This window comes from Papio anubis, unplaced genomic scaffold, assembly GCF_008728515.1.
Source record: "Papio anubis isolate 15944 unplaced genomic scaffold, Panubis1.0 scaffold353, whole genome shotgun sequence".
NCBI classification, from domain to species: Eukaryota; Metazoa; Chordata; class Mammalia; order Primates; family Cercopithecidae; genus Papio; species Papio anubis.
The window spans coordinates 9,637-35,481 of NW_022163673.1; the positions used below are offsets into that span (position 1 = coordinate 9,637).

A 25,845-nucleotide genomic window follows, 5' to 3' on the forward strand; every position below is an offset into this window, starting at 1 on the left:
AATTGAGTAAGTTCTCCTGTATTCCTTCTGTGTTTGGAGGTTTTATCATGAATGGATATTGGATTTTGTAAAATGCTTTTCCTGTACCTATTGATATGATCATATTTCATCTTCGAACTGCTAACGCATGCAATGGACTGCACTGAATATCAAATGTTGAACAAGCCTTGCATTCCTGATTTGCTAATATTTTGAGGATTTCTGCACCTGTGTTCACTGGAAATACTGATCTCTAGTTTTCCGTTCTTGTAATATCTTTGCCTGGTTTTGGTATTGGGGTAATACTGGGTGCACAAAATGAGTTGGGAAGTGTTATCCCTGCTTTTATTTTCTGAAAAAGATGGTAGAGACTTGGTATCATTTCTACCTTAAGTATCTCAAAAAATGCACATCAGTGAAGCCATTTGATCCTGGCACTTTGTTTTGGAAGGTTTTATTATTATTATTATTATTTTTTTTTTTTTGAGATAGAGTCTCACTCTGTCACCCAGGCTGGAGTACAGTGGCACAATCTTGGCTCACTACAACCTCCACTTCCCAGGTTCAAGCGATTCTTCTGCCTTAGCCTCCTGAGTAGCCTGGACTACACACATGTGCCAACATGTCTGGCTAATTTTTTGTATTTTTAGTAGAGACAGGGTTTCACCATGTTGACCAGGCTGGCCTTGCACTCCTGACCTTGTGATCCGCCCGCCTCGGCCTCCCAAAGTGCTGGGATTACAGGTGTGAGCCACCGCGCCCAGTCTTGGAAGGTTATTAATTACTACTTAGATTTATTTAATAGATATATATGCCTACTGAGGTCTACCTTGTGTGAGCTTTGCGAGAATGCATCTTGCAAGGAATTGGTCCATTTTAGCTAAGTTATCAAATTTATGGACAGAGTTGTCCATATTTCTTTCTAATCCTTTTGGTGATCATAGGATCAGCTGTGATGGCCTCTTTCCTTTTTGGTATTAGCAATATTTGTCTTCTGTTTTTTCTTAATCTAGCTAGAGGTTTATCAATTTTACTGACTTTTTCAAAGAACCAGTTTTGGGTTTTATTGATTTTCTCTTTTCAATGTCACTGATTTTTACTTTTTTTCCAGGTTACTTTGGATTTAATTTGCTCTTCTTTTTCTAGTTTCCTAAAGTGGAATTTAGATTACTTGTGTAATCTAGGATCACCAGACTGTATAATCTTAGATTATTTGTATGATCTGATCACGTAATGTAGTGTACAATCTTCACACTGTCAATAATAGCCCCACGCCAGCTTGATTCTGGCTGTGCTCCAGCCTCAACCCTCCTCTTCATATTCTCAAAAGTCTCTGAAGGCCGAGATCCCTGTCTGGGCACAATGAGCCTTGAAATGACAGTCCAAGAGCCCTGGGCAGCAACTGGGCTGTATGTGTGGGCCTCTTTCCAGGGCCCTGTCTTGGAGAGCAGCTGCTTAAAGAAAATTTGGAGTATCACTTACGCTGAAGGGAGTGTTCACATATGTACCCTAGGCACTTCATGGCATGGGATGAGCCACAGGTAGGAAGAGAAAGGGAGCAACACAGAGGCAGGCCTAGATCTTCACATGTACAGGATAGATTTTTTTTTTAGATAATTTGTTATTTTGATTTATAACTTTTAAATGGATAAACATTAGCTCTGTGGTCTCCTTTTAAACTGTTTCAAGACATGACAAACATCTGGGATTGGCCTGATGATGTAACCACTACTAAATTAGGATACCTACTTCCTATTCACAATTAGGTTAATTCCACTATGCGTATGAAACGATTTATATCACATACCACTTGTACATATGTAAGTCCTATGAACTTCAGGGATAATTCACAGATGTGTTTAATGCTATTGCTCTAATTATTCAATTTATGCTTTAAAAGAAGCTTCATAGTCAAGTGGGTGCAAGGGATAAGGTTGCAGAAAGGATGTGGTTATTAACACAACAAGGGAACTAACTACTTGAGGCTAAATTCTGATTCCTTTGTAATCCTGATACAATACAGATCTCAGATTCCTTTTCAGTTCTGTAAACCAATTGTGTTGATGGTTACTCAAATGTAAAAGTGGTAAAAGTTTCATATAATCACACACACATAAACACATACAGTGCACACAAACCATAGTAAAATCTGAGTTAAGTCTGTATCTACTAGCAAGGTAACATCGATTTCTTGGACTTGACCATATACTATGATTGTATATTATCCTTAGAGGAAGTTTGGTGAAGTGCACATGGGAATTCTCTGTACTCATTACAACTTCTTGTGAGGTTATTTTAATTATTACTTTTTTTAAGTTCTTAAAGTTTTACATTCCACAATATACATCTATAAATTATTGTTAGGTGCCCAAAAAACTATTATGGCATCAAACTCAAAACAGAATTTGTCATATTGTGTTTCTAAGCAAAATTTTCACTTCAGATTTCTTAAATTGACAATTTTCTCCTCGATGCAAACTCAAACATATTCTTGTTTGTATTTTTGCCAAAAACTTTCACAAATTCAAAAAAATCTATGAGGTTTTATGCCAGTATTAATCATCTAATATTCAACAGAATATCACTTCCTAACAAAAGCTGTCCTATAATTGTTGTAGTCTTGGGTTTATCCCCTACTGTTACTTTGGAGTAACATAAGGCGAGTTTGTGGATAGTTACTGAACATTCAGGATGTCAACAGGGCTTTCTCCACAGTGTGAATAATCTGAGGCATTATGGAGGCTCACTTGTGGCTGGAAATTTCTAATATCCGTTTCATTCATAAGGTTTTTCTCCTATGTGTGTTCTCTGATGTACAATGAGATTTGACTTTTGAGAGAAAGTTTTTCTGCATGTGTTACATTCATAGGGCTTTTCCCCTGTATGTGATCTCTGATGTTTAGCAAGGTCTGATTTACGGTAAAAGATTTTTCCACATTCATTACATTGACAAGATTTCTCTCCTGTGTGAGCCCTGTGATGTACTGTGAGTGATGATTTGTGACTGAAGGATTTCCCACATTCACTGCATTCATAAGGTTTCTCCCCCGTGTGCTTTCTCTCATGTAAAATAAGTCCTGACTTCACACAGAAAGATTTTCCACATTCGTTACATTTATAGGGCTTTTCTTGTGTATGGGTTCTCTGATGTACAATGAGAGCTGACTTATGGCAGAAAGCTTTTCCACACTCATTACATTCATAGGGTTTCTCCCCTATGTGAATTCTCTGATGCTGAGTAAGTTGTGACTTCTGGCAGAAGGTTTTCCCACATTCATTACATTCATAGGGTTTCTCCCCTGTATGTGTTCTATTATGTTTAGTTAGGTATGATTTATTGTAAAAGATTTTTCCACATTCATGACATTCGTAGGGTTTCTCCCCTGTGTGTGTTCTATAATGTTGAGAGAGGGTTGACTTATGGCTAAAGAATTTCCCACATTCAGGACATGCAAAGGGTTTCTCACCTGTGTGTGTTCTCTGATGTACTGTTAGGTCTGACTTCAAGCAGAAGGTTTTCCCACATTCATAACATTCATAAGGTTTCAACCCTGTATGAATTATCTGATGCCTGGTGAGCACTGACTTGTGGTAGAAAGTTTTCCCACATGCATTACATTCATAAGGTTTATCTCCTACGTGAGTTCTCTGATGCTGTGTAAGATGTGACTTTTGACAAAAGGATTTCCCACACTCAAGACATTCAAAAGGTTTCTCACCTGTATGAGTTCTCTGGTGTACCGTAAGGTGCGAATTCATACAGAAGGATTTTCCACATTCATAACATTCATAGGGTTTCAGCCCTGTGTGTGTTCTCTGATGTTTAGTGAGATCAGATTTCTGGTAAAAAGTTTTCCCACACGCGTTACACTGATAGGGTTTCTCCCCTGTATGTGTTCTCTGGTGTAATGTGAGAGCTGACTTATGGCTAAAGGCTTTCCCACATTCATTGCATTCAAAAGGTTTCTCCCCTGTGTGTGATCTCTGATGTTTAGTGAGGTTTGACTTCTCCCAGAACATTTTTCCACATTCATTACATTGAAAGCGTTTCTCTCCTGTGTGCACCCTCTGATGTCGAGTGAGATGTGACTTCTCCCAGAAAGCTTTCCCACATTCATTACACTCAAAGTGTTTCTCTCCTTTATCGCCTTTCTGAAGCTGTGACAGACACAATTTCCTCCTGAAATTATTCCCACTTTCACCACAATCATAGTGTTTCATAGGTACCCCATGATGTTTACAAAGGGTGGACTTCACACATAAGAACTTCTTACAATCACTAAATTCATAGTGATTGTCCTTTGATGGAGGTATCTGATGGAACAAGAGGGATGAACCATCACAGGAAGTTCTCCCAAATTCATTATATTCACAATTATTCTCTTCTGCATTCTCTCTCTTCCGTGTATTGAATACTGCCTTTTCAAGGAGGGTTTCCTGACATATACTGTATTCAAAATTGTGCTCTAAAGTTTGAATCTTCTCATGCTGCAAAGTGTTCTCATGATGACTCAGAGTGTTCCTATTTTTCAAAACTTCATTTTTCTCTCGAGTATAAGTTTCATCATGCTTAATATTGAGTACCAACTTCCCAAAGGCATTAAATTCATCAGACTTTTTTCCTAAATAGTTCATCTTACTGATAACCAATTGTGAAACAGTGTTGAAACTCATTCCACATGAGTCACACTGACAGAACATTTTTCTGGAAGGAAAAGAACTTACATCCACGTTAAATGGTATTCCTATTACATTACCTTGTTCCTTAGTCAGCATTTCATTATTGATGAATACAACTTCCCACAAATGTTTAGATTGGTTTTCTTGGCTCCTCTCTTTCAGGTGATCAGCTGTCCAGACTTCTAGAAACAAGCAAAATTAATCTTACCATATAAATACCGAAACATTTCTTAGGGAATGAAATCTTTATACAAATGCCCTATGTTGTAGCTGACCTGGTTTTTTGGCCAATTTCCAGAGATGAACATAACTGCAAGTGCATATTTTTTGTATGTCATGGGTTTGGGGTGAAAAAACAAAAACAAAAACCAGAAACAAAGGGCCTAGGCTAGTGGAAAAACAGAGGGGAATTTAACTATTTGAATGTACACATCTAGTTTCTAATGTAAGAAGAATAATAGCAACTAGTTACATCTGCATTTCTCCATGCATCCCCCTAAGAACTATAAACATCAGCATAAGTGGAGCAAATAATATTATCTATAACCACCCATGACTTTAGCATAACTAGGAGATGGAGAATATTACTAATTTCAAATATCACTAAGGAACAGATATTCAAATATAGCAAAAAGTGACAGCCTATGCCTACAAAGAGAATCAGCCAGAGACTGTGGTGATCACATGGAATAGAGGAGACAGACAGCCCAAAGAGGATGAAACACAAAACTACTCCCAGAAAGGGAAAGTTTCACTATGAGTGGGAAAATACTCAGAAGATGTCTGAGTTCACGCAGATTAAAGCTCAGGCGCCGGGCGCGGTGGCTCAAGCCTGTAATCCCAGCACTTTGGGAGGCCGAGACGGGCGGATCACGAGGTCAGGAGATCGAGACCATCCTGGCTAACAGGGTGAAACCCCGTCTCTATTAAGAAATACAAAAAACTAGCCGGGCGAGGTGGCGGGCGCCTGTAGTCCCAGCTACTCGGGAGGCTGAGGCCGGAGAATGGCGTGAACCCGGGAGGCGGAGCTTGCAGTGAGCTGAGATCCGGCCACTGCACTCCAGCCTGGGCGACAGAGCGAGACTCCGTCTCAAAAAAAAAAAAAAAATAAAAAATAAAGCCAAGGCAACGGGAAATCCAAGAGAAGAGACTTGGATTGTATGCAAACTAAAGAGGCAAAGGGTAATCAAACTCAGGAATGAAGTTGTAAAGAGGACAGAGTAATCACAGAAAATAAGACGAATTACAGTCTTATTAAAGACTTATTAAAGACATTCCTAATTAAGGAATCTGTGATGGACTAAACTGTGCCCCTCAAAAAATGTATAGGTTAAAACCCCAACCTCCAGTGTGACTGTATTTGAAGATGGGGACTTTAAGGAGAATAACTAAGGTTAAATGAGGGCATAAGGGTAAGAAACTAATACAACGGCATTGGTGTCCTTATAAGAAGAGGGGGAAACTGGAAAGCACACACATGAGCTCTCTTTCTCCCCCCACTCGCCACCCCCAACCACTGGTCACATGCACAGAGAAAAGGCTGTGTGAGGGCACCAGAAGAAAATGCCATTTGCAAGCCAAGGAGTGAGACCTCACCAGAAACCAACTCTGCTGGCACCTTGACTTTAGACTTCCAGCCTCCACAACTGTGAGAAAATTTATTTAAGCTACCCAGTCTGTTGCATTTTGTTACAGCAGCCTGAGTAAACTAAAACAGAGCCAAAGGGGAAACTACATTTGACTGAAACTTGAATAAACAGCATTGTAAAGGAGAATGAAACAAGAAAAAAGAGAAGCAGCAATAATTTTAAAAGAGTAAGAAAAAAGAAAATGAGATCAGAAAGTTCTGGATAAAGTTGGTCTACAATTAAATAAATAAAATTATAATATAGTATATATATTACAGTCCTTAAAGAAGAAAAAAACAATGGAATAAATCTAATATTAAAAAGTATAATCTAAGAAAACTGTTCAAAAATAAAAGACCTGATCCACATATTCAAAGGAACCATCATGAACCTGTTCAGCAACAGTTTTCTCTAAAACATATCTTAATAAAACTACTAGATGTTGAAATTGAAGAAAAAGTACTCTGGACAAAAATACCAAGTCTCAGCAAACTTTTACTTTGATAATGAGTCTTGAAATCAGGTAATACTATCCATATAACTCAGCTTTTATTTTTCGAAGTTTTAGTTATTCTGGTTCCCGTGTATTTCCACATAAGGTTTAGAATTATGTACTCAATTACTACAAGAAATCCTGCCAAATATTATTTTAAATCTATAAATCATTTTAACAACAAAACATGTCAGCAATATTGAGCTTTCTGACATAAGCAGGGAGTTCCACTTGTTTAGGTCTTCAATTTCTCTCTGCAGTGGATTGTTTCCAGTGTGGCCTTTCACATCTTTTGCCAGACATAGCTATTCAAAAAAATATTTTTGATACTATTGCAAATAGAACTTTCAAAAGTTTCAATTTCCAATTGATCATTGCTAATATATATAAGTAAAATTCATTTTTACATATTTTTCTCCTGCCACCTAGCTACACTTAATAATTCGTCATTCTTTTTCCCATATCTTGGGAGACTCCATTAGATTTCCTACATAGATAATCATATCTTTTGTGAATAAAGACATTTCTATTTCTTTTCCACTCTAGTCTCCTTTCTTTTTCTTCCTTGGTTATACTAGGTAGTATATATTACACTATCAAGTATGAGTGGACATCCTTGTCATGTTCCTGATATTGAAAAGAAATCATACCGTTTTTCACAATTATATACAATGTCAATTGTACATTTTCTATAGATGACTTTTATCAGATTAAAGAAAGTTATCTTCTATTCTTCATTTGAGAGTTTTAATTAGAAATGGATGCTAAATTTTGTCAAATGTTTTCTCCGCTTATACTGAAATGGTCATATGGGTTTGACTTTTTTCCTATATTTTTCTTTTTAATACAGGGCAGAGATGACTACATAATTGATGGGGCCAGTGGAAAATAAAAATGTGAGGTTACTCAGAATGTATAAAAAGAAGTATAGTAAAAAGTAAAATAAATTATGTTTTTTTCTTTTAATATATTTTATTACTTGTAAAATACAGGTATAATAGTAATACAAAACAACATAAATTTACAATCACAAAAAAGTTTTGTTGTAATAACTTTAAATAATACAATAATTACTAATAGTTTGTTAATATATCTTGACTGATCATTAGATTTTCTGGCACTCTTTTTGCAAATTCATTTATTAAGTCATCAAAATTTATATTTTTAGCAACTTCATTTTCAATATGTAATTGAAAGTAATATATATTCTTGGCAAATGCAAGATAAGTAATTTTTGCTATTTTTTATTTGAGAAGGTTGATTTTTTCAGCTGATGCAATCATTAGGGACCTGTTGGTTCTTTATATGTTGTGGCAATATGGGCTAAATTTCTGATTTCTGATATATTATTATACAATAAAAGTTAAAAAAATACAAGTTTTGGTAAATATAGACAAAGACTGGAGTAGCAGCTCTCTGAAATTCTTCGTGAACATTAGTTTTGTACAAAACTGAATTCAATTTTACATGTAAATTTATACAATGGCATTTTAATGTTTCCTCTGACATTTCCTACATCTTGTATAAGAAACCAAAAATGGCTTCATGATTTGCATATAATTGGAAACACCTGTTTATGCAGTGTATTGCTGTATTTTCAAATGCAAAAAAAGCCTATTTTTAAAACTGATTTGTTTCAACCAAAATTTCATACGAAAATAATGTTCTCTCCCATCAAATGAAATTCCTATTTCTAAGCCTGTGGATATTTGCTTTGCAATGTTGCAGCAGTTCTTGAGACCAGAGAATCTACACTCCAAAGAATTCTAGTAACTGCCTAGTGTCCCTTAACACAATGTGCACAAGTATGCTTTTATTTTCTAATACTTTACTGACAATGATGACTGCCTCAAAGCTGGAGGTTACTGTCCCAGTACTCAGCCCAGAAAATTAGTATTTCCTAAGAATGTCAGAGGGACAGACTTAGGGGAGAGACAAGCAAGCCAGCCTCACACTGTGGGTCCTCTTTGGGGTGCAACTGTTTGTGAGTTTGCTGCTGCTGCAACCAGTGCAGACAAAGGTCATTGCCTTGGCCACCTGCACACAATTCCAGGACACTCCCAGGCCATACTACACAGACCAACAGCTTAGTAGGGCACTGCCTCTCAAGTATCCTGTCTACTTGCACACATAGTCCAGTGTCCATCAAACTTCACATACAAATCACAAGTTCAAAAATAAAACTGTGAAGAACTTCAAGATGGCAACAGCAGGGCACTAAGTGAAGTACAGGATCCCTTCTTACAAGAGTGCAGCAACATGTGACTGCACAAGTTACCTAACCATGAAGTTGGCTTAGACACAGGGAATTATACTGACTGCTTTTCAAATGATGAAAAAGCCTGCCAGGGATTAACCACACTTGGTCATGAGGTATTAATAACCTTGTTATATACCACTGGTTTCCAATCCCTAGAGTTTTTGAATTTATGTTCATGAAGGACACAGGTCTACAGCTTTCTTTCCTTGCAATGTCTCTGTCTGGTTTTGTTATTAGGGCAATGCTGGACTCAAAGAATGATTTAGGAAGTATTCCCTCTTCTTGAATTTTCTGGAGAAGTCTGTATAGAATTGGTACTATTAATTGTTTGCTGGAATTCACTACTGAAGCATCTGGGGACCTTTGTGGAAAGGTTATCTATTTGTTTTGGAGTAAGCAGTAGTAGCTGTTTATTTGGAGTAAACTGTTCATTTCATCAAAATCGTCAAATTGATAACTTACAGGTATAGTATTCCTTCACTTCCTTCATAATATCTATAGAATTTCAGTGATACATCATTCTTATTTTTGATATTGATAACCTGTTCCACCTAGAAGTTTATCCATTTTATCGATCTTAATGAAACAGCTTTGGATTTCACTGATCTTCTCAATTGTTTTTCTGTTTTTACAGATTATATTGTTCTCCATTTTGTTTTTTGTTATTTATTTTCTTCTACTACTATATAGATTTGTCTTCATTTCTACATTCTCAAAGTGCAAGTAGCTGAGACCATTGATTTAGACCTTTCTTCTTATTCAACACAAGTTAAACTTCATAATATGTTTAATATATATTACACATAATACATTATATCCCATATATGAGAAACTTCATATATGCATTTACATATTGTGGAAACTTCATATATGCATTTACAGATAGTGGATATATACGCACATAATACAAGCACACACTGCTTATTTGTGTTGCACAAGAAAGATCTCAAATTAATGACCTCAGGTGCTTCCACCTTAAAAAGTTAGAAAAAAGTAAATTAAACTCAAAAGTAAGTAGAAAAAAGGAGTAAGGATCAAAATGGAAAACAATGAAATCAATGAGTATTATATGTATTTTATATTTCCTATATCTAAATTTCTTACAAGTAAATTTCCCATAAATTCTGTTTTCATTAACCCAAAGTTCAAAATACTTTCTAATTTCCTCTTCTAACTCTTCTTTGAGGCATCCATTATGTAGAAATATATTCAGTTTCCAACTATTAGGGATTTTTTAGATACTTCTGTTACTGATTTTTAATTTAACTAAATTTAAACCATTTATGGTGGGAGAAAATACATGACTTCAATCCTTTTACATTTATTAAGGTTTGTTTTATAATCAAGAATGTGATTTACCTTTGTAAATATATGCATTCATCTGCCCTTGGAAAGAATGTATATTCCACTGTTTTATTTGGGGAGGAGGGTGCAGAAGATATTTTATAAATGTCAAGTTATTTAGGGTTAAGTCTATTATATCTTTGCTCCTTTTTCATTTCCTGTTTTATCAATTATTAAAACGATGCTAAAACCTCTGATTATAACTGTGGATCTATTTATCCTTCCACGTCTATCAGATTTTGCTTCAAATATTTTGCAAATCTGTAACTAACCTAAGTTTAGGATTGTTAAATCCTCTTGATAGACTGATCTCTATCAATAGGAAAAAAACTTTATCACTGGTATTCCTGGCTCTGAAAGCTACTTCATCTGGCTGTCAGAGCACTGCAGCCTTGTGAATAATTTTACCATTCTATATCTTTTCCCATTCTTTTTGTTTATCTATTTGTCTCTGAATCTAACATGTTGCCTTTATAGGCAGCATGACTGGATCTTATTTTTATTTATCTTATCCAGAAATCTCTGCCTTTAAATGGGGTGTTTTAGACCATTTATATTTTCTGTGATCATCAATGTTTATAAAACCTTTAGTCAGTGTACTTTTCAGTAATAGTACATATATGAATCTTCCAATAGTATATACTTTACTTCCTTTTCATAGCCTTTTTGGGCTGTGATTGTCATATATTTTAAATATGTTATAAACCCCACAATACATTTGATGTTATTTTTGTACAAAGTCAGTATCTTTTAGAGATTTACATAAAGAAAAATATCTTGTATACATATCCAAGTAGTCAACATTTCCTGTTCTTCATCCCCCTGGGTAGATCCAGATTTCCATCAGACATCAGAACACCTCTTGTGGTGCAGGTCTGCTGGAGAGGAAATCTTTCAGCTTTGTTTACCTGGAATGTCCTTATTTCTTCACTGTTTCTCATAGCTATTTTTACCAAGTATACAACTCTACATTGAGTTTTTTTGCTTTTAAAACTAAAATTAATGTTCTACTATTTTCTCTGTTGCCTCATTTAAGGAGAAATCTGCTATCATCCTTACCTTTGTTCCTCCATAAAACATGTCCTTTATCTCTGGCTGCTTTGAGGATTTCATTTTAACACTGATTTAGAGCATTCATGAGGCTTGGTGTAGTTTTCTTCATGCCTCCTGTGCTCAGGGTTTGATGAGCTTCTTAGATTGGTAGGTTCCCATCACATTTGGAAATTTTTTAATCATTCTTAAAATATTGTTTTCTGTTCTTTTCCCACTTTCCTTTTAGAGACTCCAATTCCATGTGTGTTAGAGACTACCTGAAATTCTCCTAAAGCTCACAGGGGCTTGCTTTTATTTTTTGAGACAGAGTCTCATTCTGTTGCCAGGCTGGAGTGCAACGGTGCAATCTCGGCTCACTACAGCCTCCGCCTCCCATGTTCAAGTGATTCTCCTGCCTCAGTCTCCTGAGTAGCTGGGACTACAGGCACCTGCCACCATGCCTGGCTAATTCTTGTATTTTTAGTACAGACGGGGTTTCACCATGTTGGCCAAGATAGTCTCGATCTCTAGACCTTGTGATAGACCCGCCTTGGCCTCCCAAAGTTTTGGGATTACAGGCATGAGCCACTGCACCCGGCACAAGGGCTTGCTTATTTTTCAAATATGCTTTTTCTCTGTTTCATTTGGATGGCTTCTATTACTATGAGTTCAAGTTCACTAAACTTTTTCTTCGGTAATGTTTAAACTGCCATCAGTTCTTGCCCTATGTGTTACTCTTTTTTCAGAAGTGGGGAGACAGGGTCTCACTCCATCACCCAGGCTGCAGTGCACAAGTGCAATCTCGGCTCACTGAAACATCCACCTCCCAGGCTCAAGTGATCCTCTCACCTCAGCCTCCCAAGTAGCTAGGACCACCACAGGCATGCACCACCACACCCAGCTAATTTTTTTGTTGTTGCATTTTTGCTACAGACGAGGTTTCACCATGTTGCCCAGGCTGGTCTCAAACTCCTGAGCTCAGGAGATCCACCTGCCTTGGCCTCCCAAAGTGCAGGGATTACAGGTGTGAGACACCAAAGGCTGGCCATGTATTTTTCATCTCAAGCATTATAGTTTTCATTTCATTTCTAGAAATCTGATTTCTATCTTTTCTGTTATACTGAATTCTGATTTGGGTTCTTTTTTTAAATCTTCCGTGTCTCTACTTAAGTTTTAGAACATATGGAACCCAATTATAATACTGTTTTCAATGAACTTATCAGTTAATTCTACTATCTATGGCAATTCTGAGTCCATTTCAATTTCCTGGTTAGTCTCTTTGAGAAAGCTCATGTTTTCTCATATGTCTGTAAGTCTGGTAATATTTCAATGGATGGAAGACTGAGAGCTTTACTTGGTTGGATGCTGGGTACTTTTGGCTTCCAATAAGTAATTTTGTGCTTTGCTGTATGATGCACTTAAGTCTCTTGGAAACAATGTGACACTTTCAGGTCTTGCTTTTATGATTTGTTAGGCAAATCTGAAGCAGTGCTCAGTTTGGGGAACATTATTCCTCACCACGGAGAAAAGACCTTTCTAAACACTCTACCCAGTACTCTGAATTACGAATTTTTCCACTCTGGCTGGCAGGATCAGTCCTTTTCCAGGCCCTATGCGAGTACTGTGTACTGTTTCCTCTGATTCTTTTCAAAAGTTATTTCACTCATTTCCTCATATACATGAGCTGATTAGTACTTTGCTGAACATTCATGGAGGCCCCTTTACAGATCTCCAGACCTCTCTCTGTGTGCATCTATCTCTTGCAAGCCAACAGCACCTCTCAATCCCCACGGCTTCAAGTTCTAAGAAAGAACTGCCAAAAGGCCTTGAGCCAGCTTCTTCCACCACCCCAATTAAAATATCCAGCCCAGTCATGGCAGTCTGAGAAGAGTGGAGTACAATGCCCACCTAGCCCATTGAGAACAGATTCCAAAATAAACCAAGAAGACCAGAGACTACTGCCCCAACCCAGATCCCTGATCATTAAGTACAGTGTCATCCATCAGAGAAAAGCAAAACACTGCAGTAGCCTCCAGATCCCAAATAATGGAGCAGGACTTTCACCTAGGGCCAGCTGTCAGGACAGGACAGAGAGTTCCAAAACTCTCCTCCAGAAAACTCACTTTGTTCAGAACAGAGTGTGGGTGAGTGCAAGCCTGAGGTCACCCTCAAAAAGGATGGAAATTCAATGATAACCAATTAAGAAGAGGGTGGCAGTTCTATGACAGCAACAAGCTAAACCACAGACCAAATGAAAGTTTACTGGAGAGAGCAAGGGAAAGAGATGGCTAAGAAGAGACATCCAGGGCAATTAGATATGTTCCTATCTACCAGAGACACTCACACAAATGCATACACAGATTGTCCACAGTAATGATTTTTAAATTTATGTTTTCTAGGAGGTGACTTTCAGAATGGCAACATAAAAAGCAAACTCAAAGCCTCAAAGACAACCCTCTAGAAAGAACCCAAATTTAACAAGAGCAAACTAAGAGCAACATATGGTCCAGGACAGTGTTGAAAACAACAGAGTAGTATGTCAGCAATCAGTAGAGGCTATCAGCAAAGTGTAACACCAACAGAGGCAGACAGGCTAACACAGCCATCAGAGAAAGAGACACTCAAAGAGAGCACTGTTAACACCACTGCCATCCTAAAGACAGTGTGCATTTCTAAGCAGAAGCCCTCTGACAAGCAACATCAGTGAGAACCCAATGGGAGTGAAAAAGCTTCTCTCAAATAGTACAGTCAAGTCACCTAATAAGAAACAACAAGCCTAGAGAGAACAGAGGAACCAGTATCTAGAGAAAGCACAAAGTATTCTCTAAAATGTCTATTCTTCAACAAAAAAATTACAAGACATACAAACGAACGGGAGACTGTCACTTATATACAGGAAAAACGGTAGGCAATAGCAACTGCCCTTGAGAAGATCTGGATATCAGACTTAGCTGACCTCAAAGCAGCTATTATAAATATGTTCAGGCCGGGCACAGTGGCTCACACCTATAATCCCAGTACTTTGGGAGGTCGAGGCAGGTAGGTCACCTGAGGTCAGGAGTTCAAGACCAACCTGGCCAACATGGTGAAACCCTGTCTCTACTAAAAATACAAAAATTAGCTGGGTGTGGTGGCAGGCACTTGTAATCCCAGTTACTCTGGAGGCTAAGGTAAGAGAATGGCTTGAACCTGGGAGGCAGAGGTTGCAGTGAGCTGAGATCATGCCTCTGAACTCTAGCCTGGGAGACAGAGCGAGACCACATCAAAATAAAAAATAAAAATAAAAATGAAAACAAATATGCTCACAAAGAAACACTACTCAGAAAAGGGAGGTATGATGATGCCTCATCAAACAGAAAAATATCAGTAAGAAGACAGAAAAGAATACAATGAAAATTCTGGATTCAAATATTATAACTGCAATGGAAAACTCACTAGAATGACTCACCAAAAGATTGGGCTAGGTGGGGTGGCTCACGCCTGTAATCACGGCACTTTGGAGGCCGAGGCAGGCAGATCACCTGAGGTCAGGAGTTTGAGACCAGCCTAAGCAACATGGTGAAACCCCGTCTCTACTAAAAATACAAAAAAATTGAGCATGGTAGCTCACGTGCCTGTAATCCCAGCTACTCTGGAGGCTGAGGCAAGAGAATTGCTTGAACCCGGGAGGCGGAGGTTATAGTGAGCCAAGATAGTGCCACTGCACTGCAGCCTGGGCAAAAAGTGCAAAACCATCTCAGAAAGGAAAAAATAGAAAAAAAAGGTTGTAGCTGGCAAAATAATCAGTAAACTTGAAGATGGCTCAATAGAGATTAAGTAATCTAAAGAACAAAGAGAAATAAGAGTGATGAAAAATGAAGAAGCCCTCAAAAAAATGAGGAACACCATTAACTACACCAATATATTCATAACAGAAGTACCAGAACAAGTGGAGAAATATCAAGTAGCAGAAAAAATATTCAAACAAATGAATGGCTATGCTCACTTTGTAACACATATACTAAAACTGGAACAATACCAAGAAGATTAGCATAGCAGCTACACAAGAATGACACACAAGTTCGTGAAGTTTTCCATTATTTAAAAAAAAAAAAAGATGCCAAAAACTTGCAAATCTGTTGACGAAGAGAAAATCTTGAAAGCATCAAGAGAAATACAATTCCTCACATGCAAGGGAATGTCCTAAGATTAACATATGGCTTCTCATCAGAGGCAGTAGAGGCCAGAAGGAGGCAGGATGACATATTCAGTGTACTGAAAAAAAATTTTTTTTAATAACCTGTCCCCTAAAATAGCAGAACTATTTGCAAAACAGAGGGTGAAAATTTAAAATCCTCAAATTAAAAAACAAATAGAAACCAAAAAAACTTGAGAATCCACTGCTAGTAGACTAACCATAAAAGAAAGAAAAGAAGTTCTTTAAGGTGAAAACAAGTGATTCCAAACACTAGTTCAAATCCACAATTATTGTGGGTAAAGGCAATGATACGAGAGAGTAAAAAAGGCACATTTTTCTTTCTTTTCCTACCCAATTTAATAAGTAAATATGTATAAGTCAATGTTTATAACTGCATTGTTGGACCTATAACATATAGAAATGCAATATATTTAACAATAAGGCAGGCCAGGCACGGTGGCTCACGCCAGTAATCCCAACACTCTGGGAGGCTGAAGCAGGAGATCAGTTAAGCCCAGGAGTTCAAGATCAGCTTAGGCAACATACTGAGACCCCATCTCTAAAAAATAAAATTGGTTTAATTAGCCGGGCATAGTGGCACACACGTATAGTCTCAGCTACTTAGGAGGCTGAGGTGGGAGTATTGTTTGAGTCCAGGAGGCTGAGGCTGCAATGAGCTGGGATCCTACCACTGCACTCTAGCCTCACAATGACTCAGAGAGACTCTGTTTCAAAAATAAATAAATACATTTATAAACAAGGAAATAAATAATAAAGCAAAAAAAAAAAAAAAGAATAAAGCAAAAAAATAAACAGAGTGGCTGGGTGTGGTGGCTCACGCCTGTAATCTCAGCACTTTAGGAGGCCCAGGTAGGCAGATCACCTGTGGTCAGAAGTTAGAGACAGGCCGGGCGCGGTGGCTCAAGCCTGTAATCCCAGCACTTTGGGAGGCCGAGACGGGCGGATCACGAGGTCAGGAGATCGAGACCATCCTGGCGAACACGGTGAAACCCCGTCTCTACTAAAAAAATACAAAAAACTAGCCGGGCGAGGCGGCGGGCGCCTGTAGTCCCAGCTACTCGGGAGGCTGAGGCAGGAGAATGGCGTAAACCTGGGAGGCGGAGCTTGCAGTGAGCTGAGATCCGGCCACTGCACTCCAGCCCGGGTGACAGAGCCAGACTCCGTCTCCAAAAAAAAAAAAAAAAAAAAAAAAAGAAGTTAGAGACCAGATGGGCTAACATGGCAAAACCATGTCTCTACTGAAAACACAAAAATTAGCTGGGTGTGTTGGCGCATGCCCGTAATCCCAGCTACTCAGGAGGCTGAGACAGGAGAATCGCTTGAACCCAGTAGACGGAGGTTACAGTGAGCCCAGATCATGCCACTGCACTCCAGTCTGGGCAACAAAGCAAGACTCCATCTCAGGGGGAAAAAAAAAAACAGACAGAGGAACAAATCTGTGCTAGAGTAAGGAAATTACCCTAGATGGTAACTCAGAATCCACACAAACAAATGAATTAAAGCAGAAATGATGAATAAGAAGGTTAGTATAACAAACTCTATGAATAGATACTCCCTATCTTTCTTTCAGCTTCTTTAAAAGGCATCAACACATGAACACAGGGCAGGGAACAACACACACTGGGGCCTGTTGAGCGGTTGGGGGCGAGGGGAGGAAACTTAAGAGGATGGGTCAACCACCATGGCACACATATATCTATGCAACAAACCTCCACGTTCTGCACATGTATCACAGAACTTAAAGTTTAAAAAGAAAAAAAAAAGACATCAAATGACATAAAGTAACAATTACAGGTTGAGTATCCTTTATCTGAAATGCTTGGCATCAAACGTGTTTCTGACTTTGGATTTTTTCCAAATTTTGGAATGTTTACATTATACTTACTGGTTGAGCTTCCCAAATCCAGAAATCTAAAATCTGAATTACTCCAACAAGCATTTCCTTTGAGCATGTTGAGCATGCTGGCACTCAGTTTCAGATTTTAGAGCATTTGAGATTTTCGGATTTGGGATGCTCAGCCTGTATAACAATATATTGTTGGATTTTAAATATATATGTACTACATATAAAAATAACAAATGGAGAAAAGGAAATAGAGCTATATATAAGTACTGTTTCTGTGTTTTACTAGAGTTCAGGTAGTAGAAATCTGAAGTAGATTTTGATAAGGTAAGATTTATTAGGTAAGTTCTAGAGCAACTACTATGTAAATAAATTTTCAAAGGGACACAGTAATTTTAAAAATTAAAACGTTATACTAAAATATATTCATTTCATGTTATGTACACATAAACATACAGAGTGGAATGAGAGACACTGGAGACTTGGAGGGGTGAGGAGGAGGGTGAAGGGTAAGAAATTACTTGATGGCTGCAATGTATACTATTCTGCTGATGGCCACACTAAAAGCCCAGACTTCACCTCTATGTGACATGTCTGGGTAACAAAACTGCACTTGTACTCTCAAAACCTATAAAAATAATAAAATAGAATATACTCATGTCATGTAAAAGAAAGCAGAAGTAAAAGGAATAGAGTATCAAAAAAGTACAAGACCGAAAACAAAAATGGCAGAAGTAAATCCAACTACAGATGCTCCTTGACTTACAATCAAGTTACATCCTGATAATAGCCAAATTAGTTGAAAATACTGTTTTTCCACTTAAAATGGGAATACATTCTAGTAAAGTTAGAAAAAATATAAGTTGAACCTTCATAAATCCTGAACATACAAAGCAGTTTCAACCCAATAAACTCATTGAAAAGTTAAAAAAATCATAAGTCAAACCACTGTAAGTCAGGAACCATCTGTATAGCAGTAACAACAGGAAAAAGGGAATGATTTGAAAATCCAATCAAAAAGCAATAATTCTCAGGTTGTCGAAAGTGTGAAAATCCAAACGTGCTGTCTATAAGAGATTGAAAATTTGAAAACAGAAAAAGATATATCAGGCACATGGCACCTATAAGGCTGGAGTAGCTATCCTAATATCACACAAAATACACTTCAATACAAAAATTTTACTAGGGATAAAGAGGGGAATTTTATTAATATAACAATAAAAGGGTCAATCAATAAAGAAGACATAACAATTCTAAGCATATGTACTACTAACAGAGCCTCAAAGCATGTGTAGCAAAAACTGACAGAATTAAAAGAAAAAATACATAAGTCTACGATACTAACTGCAAACTGTAATACCCCATTTTCAATAATAGTTAGGACAACTGGGCACAATATAAACATGGAAACAGAAAATATATAGAACACTCTAAAGCAAACCAGATCTATGAGATGTAGACAGAACATTCCACTCAAAAACAATGGAGTAAGGTATTCTTCAAAAGTACACATGAAACATTCCGCAAAATAAATTTAAAACGATTCTCTGACCACAGTGGAAATTACAAATCAGTAAGACAAAGGAATTTTGAGAATGCACAAATGTGCACAAATTATATAACACATTCCAAAGTTAAAAAAAAAAAAGAGTCAAGCAATAAGAAGGGAAATTTTAAAAAATGCTTTAAGATAAAAATGAAGACATACTCAAGCTTATGGAACACAGTTAAAGCAATGCTTAGAGAGAGATTTGTATCTGTAATAACCATATTAAAAAAGATCTCAAATCAATAATTTTCCACCTTAAAACACTGGATAGGAACAGCAATACAAACCCAAAGCAAGCAGAAGGCAGGAAAGCATAAAGATTATAGAGTAAAAATTAATGAATTAGAGAACAGAAAAACAATAGCTGATTCCTGGAAAAGATCAACAAAATACACAAACCTCAAAATAGACAAAATTGAAAAAAAAAAAAAAAAAAAGAAGATTCAAATTACTAAACGTAGAGATTAACAATGTATTTATTACTAGTACTCTTACAGAACTAAAAATAATTACAAAGAATGGTAGGAACAATGTATGCCAACAAATTAACTTCAACAAAATGGAAATATCCATAAAACAAAAACGACTAAAACCAACTCAAGAAGAAAAAGAAAAATCTGAAATGACCTATGCAAGTAAAAAGAGTGAAGTTGTAAATTTAAAACTCCTCATTACAGGTGGGATGCAGTGGCTCATGCCTGTAATCCCACCACTTTGGGAGGCCAAGGCAGGCGGATCACTTGAACTCAGGAGTTTGAGACCAGCCCAGGCAACATGGTGAAACCCCATCTCTCCAAAAAAAATACAAAAAATTAGCTGGGTGTGGTGGCATATGCCTGTAGTCCCAGCTACTTGGGAGGCTGAGGTGGGAAAATTGCCTGAGCCTGGGAAGTTAGGCTGCAGTGAGCCATGACTGCACCACTGTACTCCAGCCTGGGCAATACAGTGAGACCCTGTCTCCAGACAAAAAACAGACAAGAAAACTTCCCACTACAAAAACAAAAACAAAACACAGATCCATATGGGTTCAATGGAGAATTTTATCAAACATTTAAAAAGAATTATCAATTACTCAAAAACTCCAAAAAAAAAAATTAGAAGAAACACTTGCCAGCTCATTCTATGATCCCAATACAAAATCAGACATGAAAAAAAAAACTACAGATCCATGTGTCATGATTACAGACCTATAAATCCTCAACAAAATACTAGCAAATTTCGTATAATAGTATATAAAAAGGATTACATACAGTGATCAAGTGGGATTTATCCTAGTAATGCAAGTTTGGTTTTATCATTTGAAAATCAATTAATACACCACGTTAAGTAGAAAAGAAACAATAACCACATGATCATCTCGGTATAGAGAAAAAGCATTTAACCCAATCCAATGCCGATCTTCTCTATAAAAACAATCAGCAAACCAGGAATAGAGTTAAACTTCCTCAGCCTGATTAAAGGCATCTACAAAAAGTCCACCACTAACATCACACTAAATAATGAAAGGTACAATGATTTTACTCTAAGAACAAAAAAAAGACAAGAATGTCCTCTTGCTGGTTACACATCACACAGGAGATTCTAGTCAAGAAAAGCAAGGGGAATGGGAATTCAGATTGAAAAAAAAAGTGAAACTATCTGTACTTGCAGTTGACTCCTCGTGCATATAGAAAATCTTAAAGAATCTGCTAAAACAATATTAAAACTAAAAAAAGAGTTCAACAATGTTGCAGAGTGCAAGTTCACTAACAACAAACAAATCATAAATAAAATTTTAAACAGAATTCCGGTGGGGCATAATGGCTCAAGCCTGTAATCCCAGCACTTTGGGATGCCGAGGTGGGTGGATCACCTGATGTCAGGTGGTTGAGACCAGCCTGGCCAACATGGTGAAACCTCATCTCTACTAAAAATACAAAAAAGTTAGCCAGGCATGGTGGCATGTGCCTATAGTCCCAGCTACTTGGGAGGCTGAGACAGCAGAATCGCTTGAATCCCAGAAGCAGAGGTTGCAGTGAGCCGAGATCGTGACAATGAACTCCACCCTGGGCAGTAAGAGCAAAACTCTGTCTCAAAAAATAAACAAATAAGCAAACAAACAAATAAATAAATAAATTCCATTTACAATAGCATCAAAAAGAATAAAATACTTATAACTGTAATCAAAGAAATACAGAGCTTATAGTCTGAAAACCACAAAACAATGATGGAAGAAATTAAAGACAGCCTAAGTAAATGGAAAGGCACTGAATAGTGTTCATATGGTTAAGATGGCAATAACTGCCAAATTAATATCTAAATTCAACACAATCCCTACCAAAATCCCATCTGCCTTTTTGAAGAAACTAACAAGCTGGTCTAAAATTTCATGTGGAAATTTAGGGAACTGAATATAATCACAACTATCTTAAAAAAAAAAAAATAGAAAGTTAGAAGACATACACTTCTCAATTTGAAAATTTGCTACAAAATTACAATAATCAAGATGGAATGATACTGGCATAGAGGTAAATGTGAAATAAAATTGAGAATTCATAAATAAACACTACTATATATTATGTTCAGTTAGTTTTCAACAATGATGCCAAGACAAGACAATTTAATGTTGAAAAATCACCTTTTCGGCTGGGCGTGGTAGCTCATGCCTGAATCCTAGCATGTTGGGAGGGTGAGGTGGGCAGATCACAAGGTCAGGAGTTTGAGACCAGCCTGGCCAATATGGTGAAACCCCATCTCTACTAAAAATACAAAAAAAATTGGCCAATACAAAATTGGTGCATGCCTGTAATCCCAGCTACTCAGGAGGCAGAGGCAGGAGAATTGCTTGAACCTAGAGGACGGAGGTTGCAGTGAGCCAAGATCACGCCACTGCACTCTAGCCTGGCAACAGAGTGACATTTTGTCTCAAAAAAAAAAAAAAGAAAAAAGAAAAATCACCTTTTCAAGACATGATGCTGAGACAACTGAATATTTGTATGCAAAACAATCAAAATTATTCCTTTCCTCACACCATATACAAAAACTAATTGAAAATGGATCACAGGTCTACATTTAAAAGCCATTACTTAAAGAAAATACAGGAGTGGATCTTCATGCCCTGGGGATAGACAAAGCCCTTTTAGATAACGTACCAAAAATACAAGCAACAGAAGAAAAAACAAATTAGACTTCATGGAATGAAAAATTATTTTGCTATAAACTACAAAGACAATAAAATGACAACCCACAAATGGGAGAAAAACATTGGCTAATAACATATGTAATTTGCGACTGGTACACAGAGTACGTAAAAAACTCTTACAACTCAACAATAAAAGGACAAATAACACGACTACATAATGAAAAAAGGAACCGATTTTTCTATGTTAAGCTTCTATCCTTCAACTTTGCTATAAAGACTTAATAGTTTTGGGAGTTCTTTAGAATTTCCTCCTTAGGCAATCATGGCTGCACGAACAAAGAAAGTTTTATTTCTTCCTTTCAAGAAAGTTTTATTTCTTCCTTTCCCATCTGTATGCCTCTTATTTTGTTGTCTTATGGCATTACCTACAATTTCCAATGAGATGTTGAGTAAGAGTAAGGAGACAGGACATCTTGTTTCCTTATCTTAGGGAGAAAGTACCCAGTGTCTCACCATTATGATCTTAGTAATAGTTTTTTTGTAGATTTTTTTTTTTATCCAGTTGAGGAAGTTCCTCTCTATTCCTATTGTGCTCAGTTTTATCGTGAATGGGTGTTGGATTTTATCAAATGCTTCTTGTCCATCAATTGACATGATATGGTTTTCTTCTGTAGCCTGTTGATGTGGCAGGTTACATAAACTGATTTTTTTGTTTGTTTGTTTGAGACAGTCTTGCTCTGTTGACCAGGCTGAAAGGCAGTGGTGCAATCTCAGCTCACTGCAACCTCTGCATTCCCGGTTCTAAGCAATTCTGCCTCAGCCTTCAGAGGAGCTGGGAATACAGGCGCACTCTACCATGCCCAGCTTATTTGGTATTTTTAGTAGAGACAGGGTTTTACCACATTGGCCAGGCTGGTCTCCAACTCCTCAACGTCAGGTGATCAATCCGCCTAAGCATCCCAAAGTGCTGGAATTACAGGCGTAAGCCACCGCACCCGGCCACATTAATTGATTTTCAAACTGTGATCAGCCTTGAGTGGTCATGGCATCTAATTATTTTTATACAATGTTGAATTCTATTTGGATTTTTGCATCTATATTCATGAGGGATATTAGCGTGTGGTTTTTCTTCTTTGCAAGGTCTTCATATGCTTTTAGGATAAGAGAAAAAACAACCTTTTAAAAAGGTGTTAGGAAGATTCCCTTTGCATCTCTTTTCTGAAAGACACTGTGGGGAACTGGTATATTTCTTCCTTAAATGTTGCACAGAAATCACCAATGAAACCAAAAAAGTCTGATAATTTATTTTCTTTCTTTCTTTTCTTCCTTTTCTGAAAGCTTTATGGATTCAATTTATTTAACTGATATTGGTCTGTTTGAATGGTTTATTTATTCTATGTAAGTCTTGGTAGTTCGTGTATTTCAAGGAATTACCCATTTCACCTAAGTCATGGGTTCAGGAGAAGCCAGGAATAAAGGCATCCTGTACCAAAACTATCTAATTGCATTACAAACGCAAAAAAAAAATAGTATCAATGAAGGAACCCCTTCAATGCAGGAGGAAGTCTTGACCTTAATTACTTCGGAAAGAGATAGAAGTCTGTGAGACTAAAGGCAAATCTGCACATAAGTACTGTATTTTAGTTGACAAAATTTTAAAATTATTTTCCACGTGGGTATGATTAACAATTCTGACAGTGCTATACACGTATACAGGGAAAGAATAATGACAGTAAATGGAATGCCAGGCGTGGTGGTTCACATCTTTAATCCCAGCACTTTGGGAGGCTGAAGTGGGTGAATTACCTAAGATCAGGAGTTCTAGACCAGCCTGTCAAACATGGCAAAATTCCATCTCTACTAAAAACACAAAAATTGGCTGGGCATGGTGGTAAGCACCTGTAGCCCCAGCCACTTGGGAAGCGGAAGCAGGAGAAATACTTGAACTCAGGAGGTGGAGGTTGCCATGAGCTGAGATCACACCACTGCACTCCAACTTGGGTGACAGAGTGAGACTCCACCTCAAAAAAAAGAAAAAAAAAAGAAAGAAAGTAAATGGATGATAGATGGTTAGAGCCAGATTTCTTACTGTTGGATATGGTAATTTACAGTGAAGCAAGGGAAGAAAGTTAGAATGATCCATGTGGTAATGAAGAGTTGAAGGTATAAGTATAAACACATGTTTAGCTTAAGAGAGATACAGACGGTTACATGTAGAACTATTTATAAGTAAGTATATTACATGGATTATACACATGCATATTTCCCTGTTCTGTCAGCTGAGATGGCCACACCCTAGTACACCATTAGCCCCTATCTTGGTTTCTAACACCATTCTCAAATAATAGGAACCAGGGTTACATGAACAAATGGTGGCTGATTTCAGAAAGGGAATATATAAGATGAGCCTGGACCATCTTGTAGTGAAAGAAAGAAAGTGCTCTAAAAAACAACAGCAACAAAATTCATAAATCTCCACTTCTTATGTGTGAGTTGTGCAGAGTAACATTGTTCCAATGTGTACAATATGGAAAACAGGAAAAAGATGTAACTTTATAGCGGACAAACTGTATGTTTGCCGAGACATTTAAGGCCAACATCAAAAGTCATAAAACATGGTGACAGTATGCATGCTTGATATGTGACAAAAAAGGTACTTTACCACTGTGGCCTTTTTCCCCAAAACCTATAATCCCAGTCTTATCTTGAGAGAAACATAAGACATTCCAATAAACGGGATTTATATATACCTCACCAGGACTCCTCCAAACTGTCAAGGTCATCCAAAACAAGGAAAGTCTGGGAAACCACCATAGCCAAGAGGAGCCTAAAGAGACATAACAACTAAATGTAATATGGTGCCCTGGAAAGGATCCTGGAACAAAGAAGGTCATTAGGTAAAAATCAGCAGACCCTAAATAAAAATATGGACTTTAGTCAATAATCATGTACCAATGTTGTTTCAACAGCTGTTGCAAACGTACCATCCTAATATATTAGTTACAGCAGAAACTGGGTAAACGGCAATTCTCTCTACTATCTCCCCAATTTTTCTGTAAGTCATGAAATAAAGTAAATGTTTTAAATAGATAAAGGAGATACATAAATAGCCAACAAGTATGTAAAAAGATGTTTAACATCAGGCCGGGAGCAGCGGCTCACACCTGTAATCCCAGCACTTTGGGAGGCCAAGGCAGGTGGATCACGAGGTCAGGAGTTCAAAACTAGCCTGGCCAACATGGTGAAACCCCATCTCTTCCAAAAATACAAAAATTAGCTGGGCGTGGTGGTGGGCACCTGTAATCCCAGCTACTCAGGAGGCTGAGGCAGAGAACTGCTTGAACCCAGGAGACAGAGGTTGCAGTGAGCCGAGATTGCACCACTGCACTCCAGCCTGGGCGACACAGCGAGACTCCATCTCAAAAAGAAAAAAAAAAAAAAAAAAAAAGATGTTCAACATCATTAGCCATTGAGAAATGCAAAAAACCACAATGAGATACCTCTTTACAACTACTGGATTGGTATAATAAATAATAATAATAATATTAATACAAAGTGTTGGCAAACTGGAGAAACTGGAAAATTCATGCATTGCTGGCAGGACTGTAAAGTATTGTGGCTGCTATGAGAAACAATCGGGTAGTTCCCAAGAAAGCTAAACACAGAGACACCGTATAACCAGCACTCTACTTCTAGGTATATATCTGAAATGACTGAA

General features: G+C 37.4%; 1 protein-coding gene and 1 non-coding gene across 4 annotated transcripts in view; one reads left to right on the top strand and one right to left on the bottom strand.

The window, feature by feature from the left end:
• Nucleotides 1-2,372: 2,372 nt before the first annotated feature.
• LOC101013730 (zinc finger protein 33B) overlaps nucleotides 2,373-25,845 on the bottom strand; it is a 46,492-nt gene continuing 23,019 nt past the window's right edge. The window contains exons 6-7 of one of the 3 annotated variants that reach the window (XM_031662026.1): nucleotides 24,878-24,954; nucleotides 2,373-4,841 (exon numbers count right to left, since the gene is read on the bottom strand). In XM_031662026.1, coding sequence (XP_031517886.1) covers nucleotides 2,755-4,755 — 2,001 coding nt within the window. In that variant the 5' untranslated portion in view covers nucleotides 4,756-4,841; nucleotides 24,878-24,954 and the 3' untranslated portion in view covers nucleotides 2,373-2,754. The remainder of the gene's footprint in view (nucleotides 4,842-24,877; nucleotides 24,955-25,845) is intronic. The other 2 variants (XM_031662025.1, XM_031662024.1) reach the window with 2 other exon arrangements.
• LOC116273091 lies at nucleotides 15,394-15,499 on the top strand. The gene has a single exon (XR_004181574.1). It is a non-coding gene; the product is annotated as a U6 spliceosomal RNA (small nuclear RNA).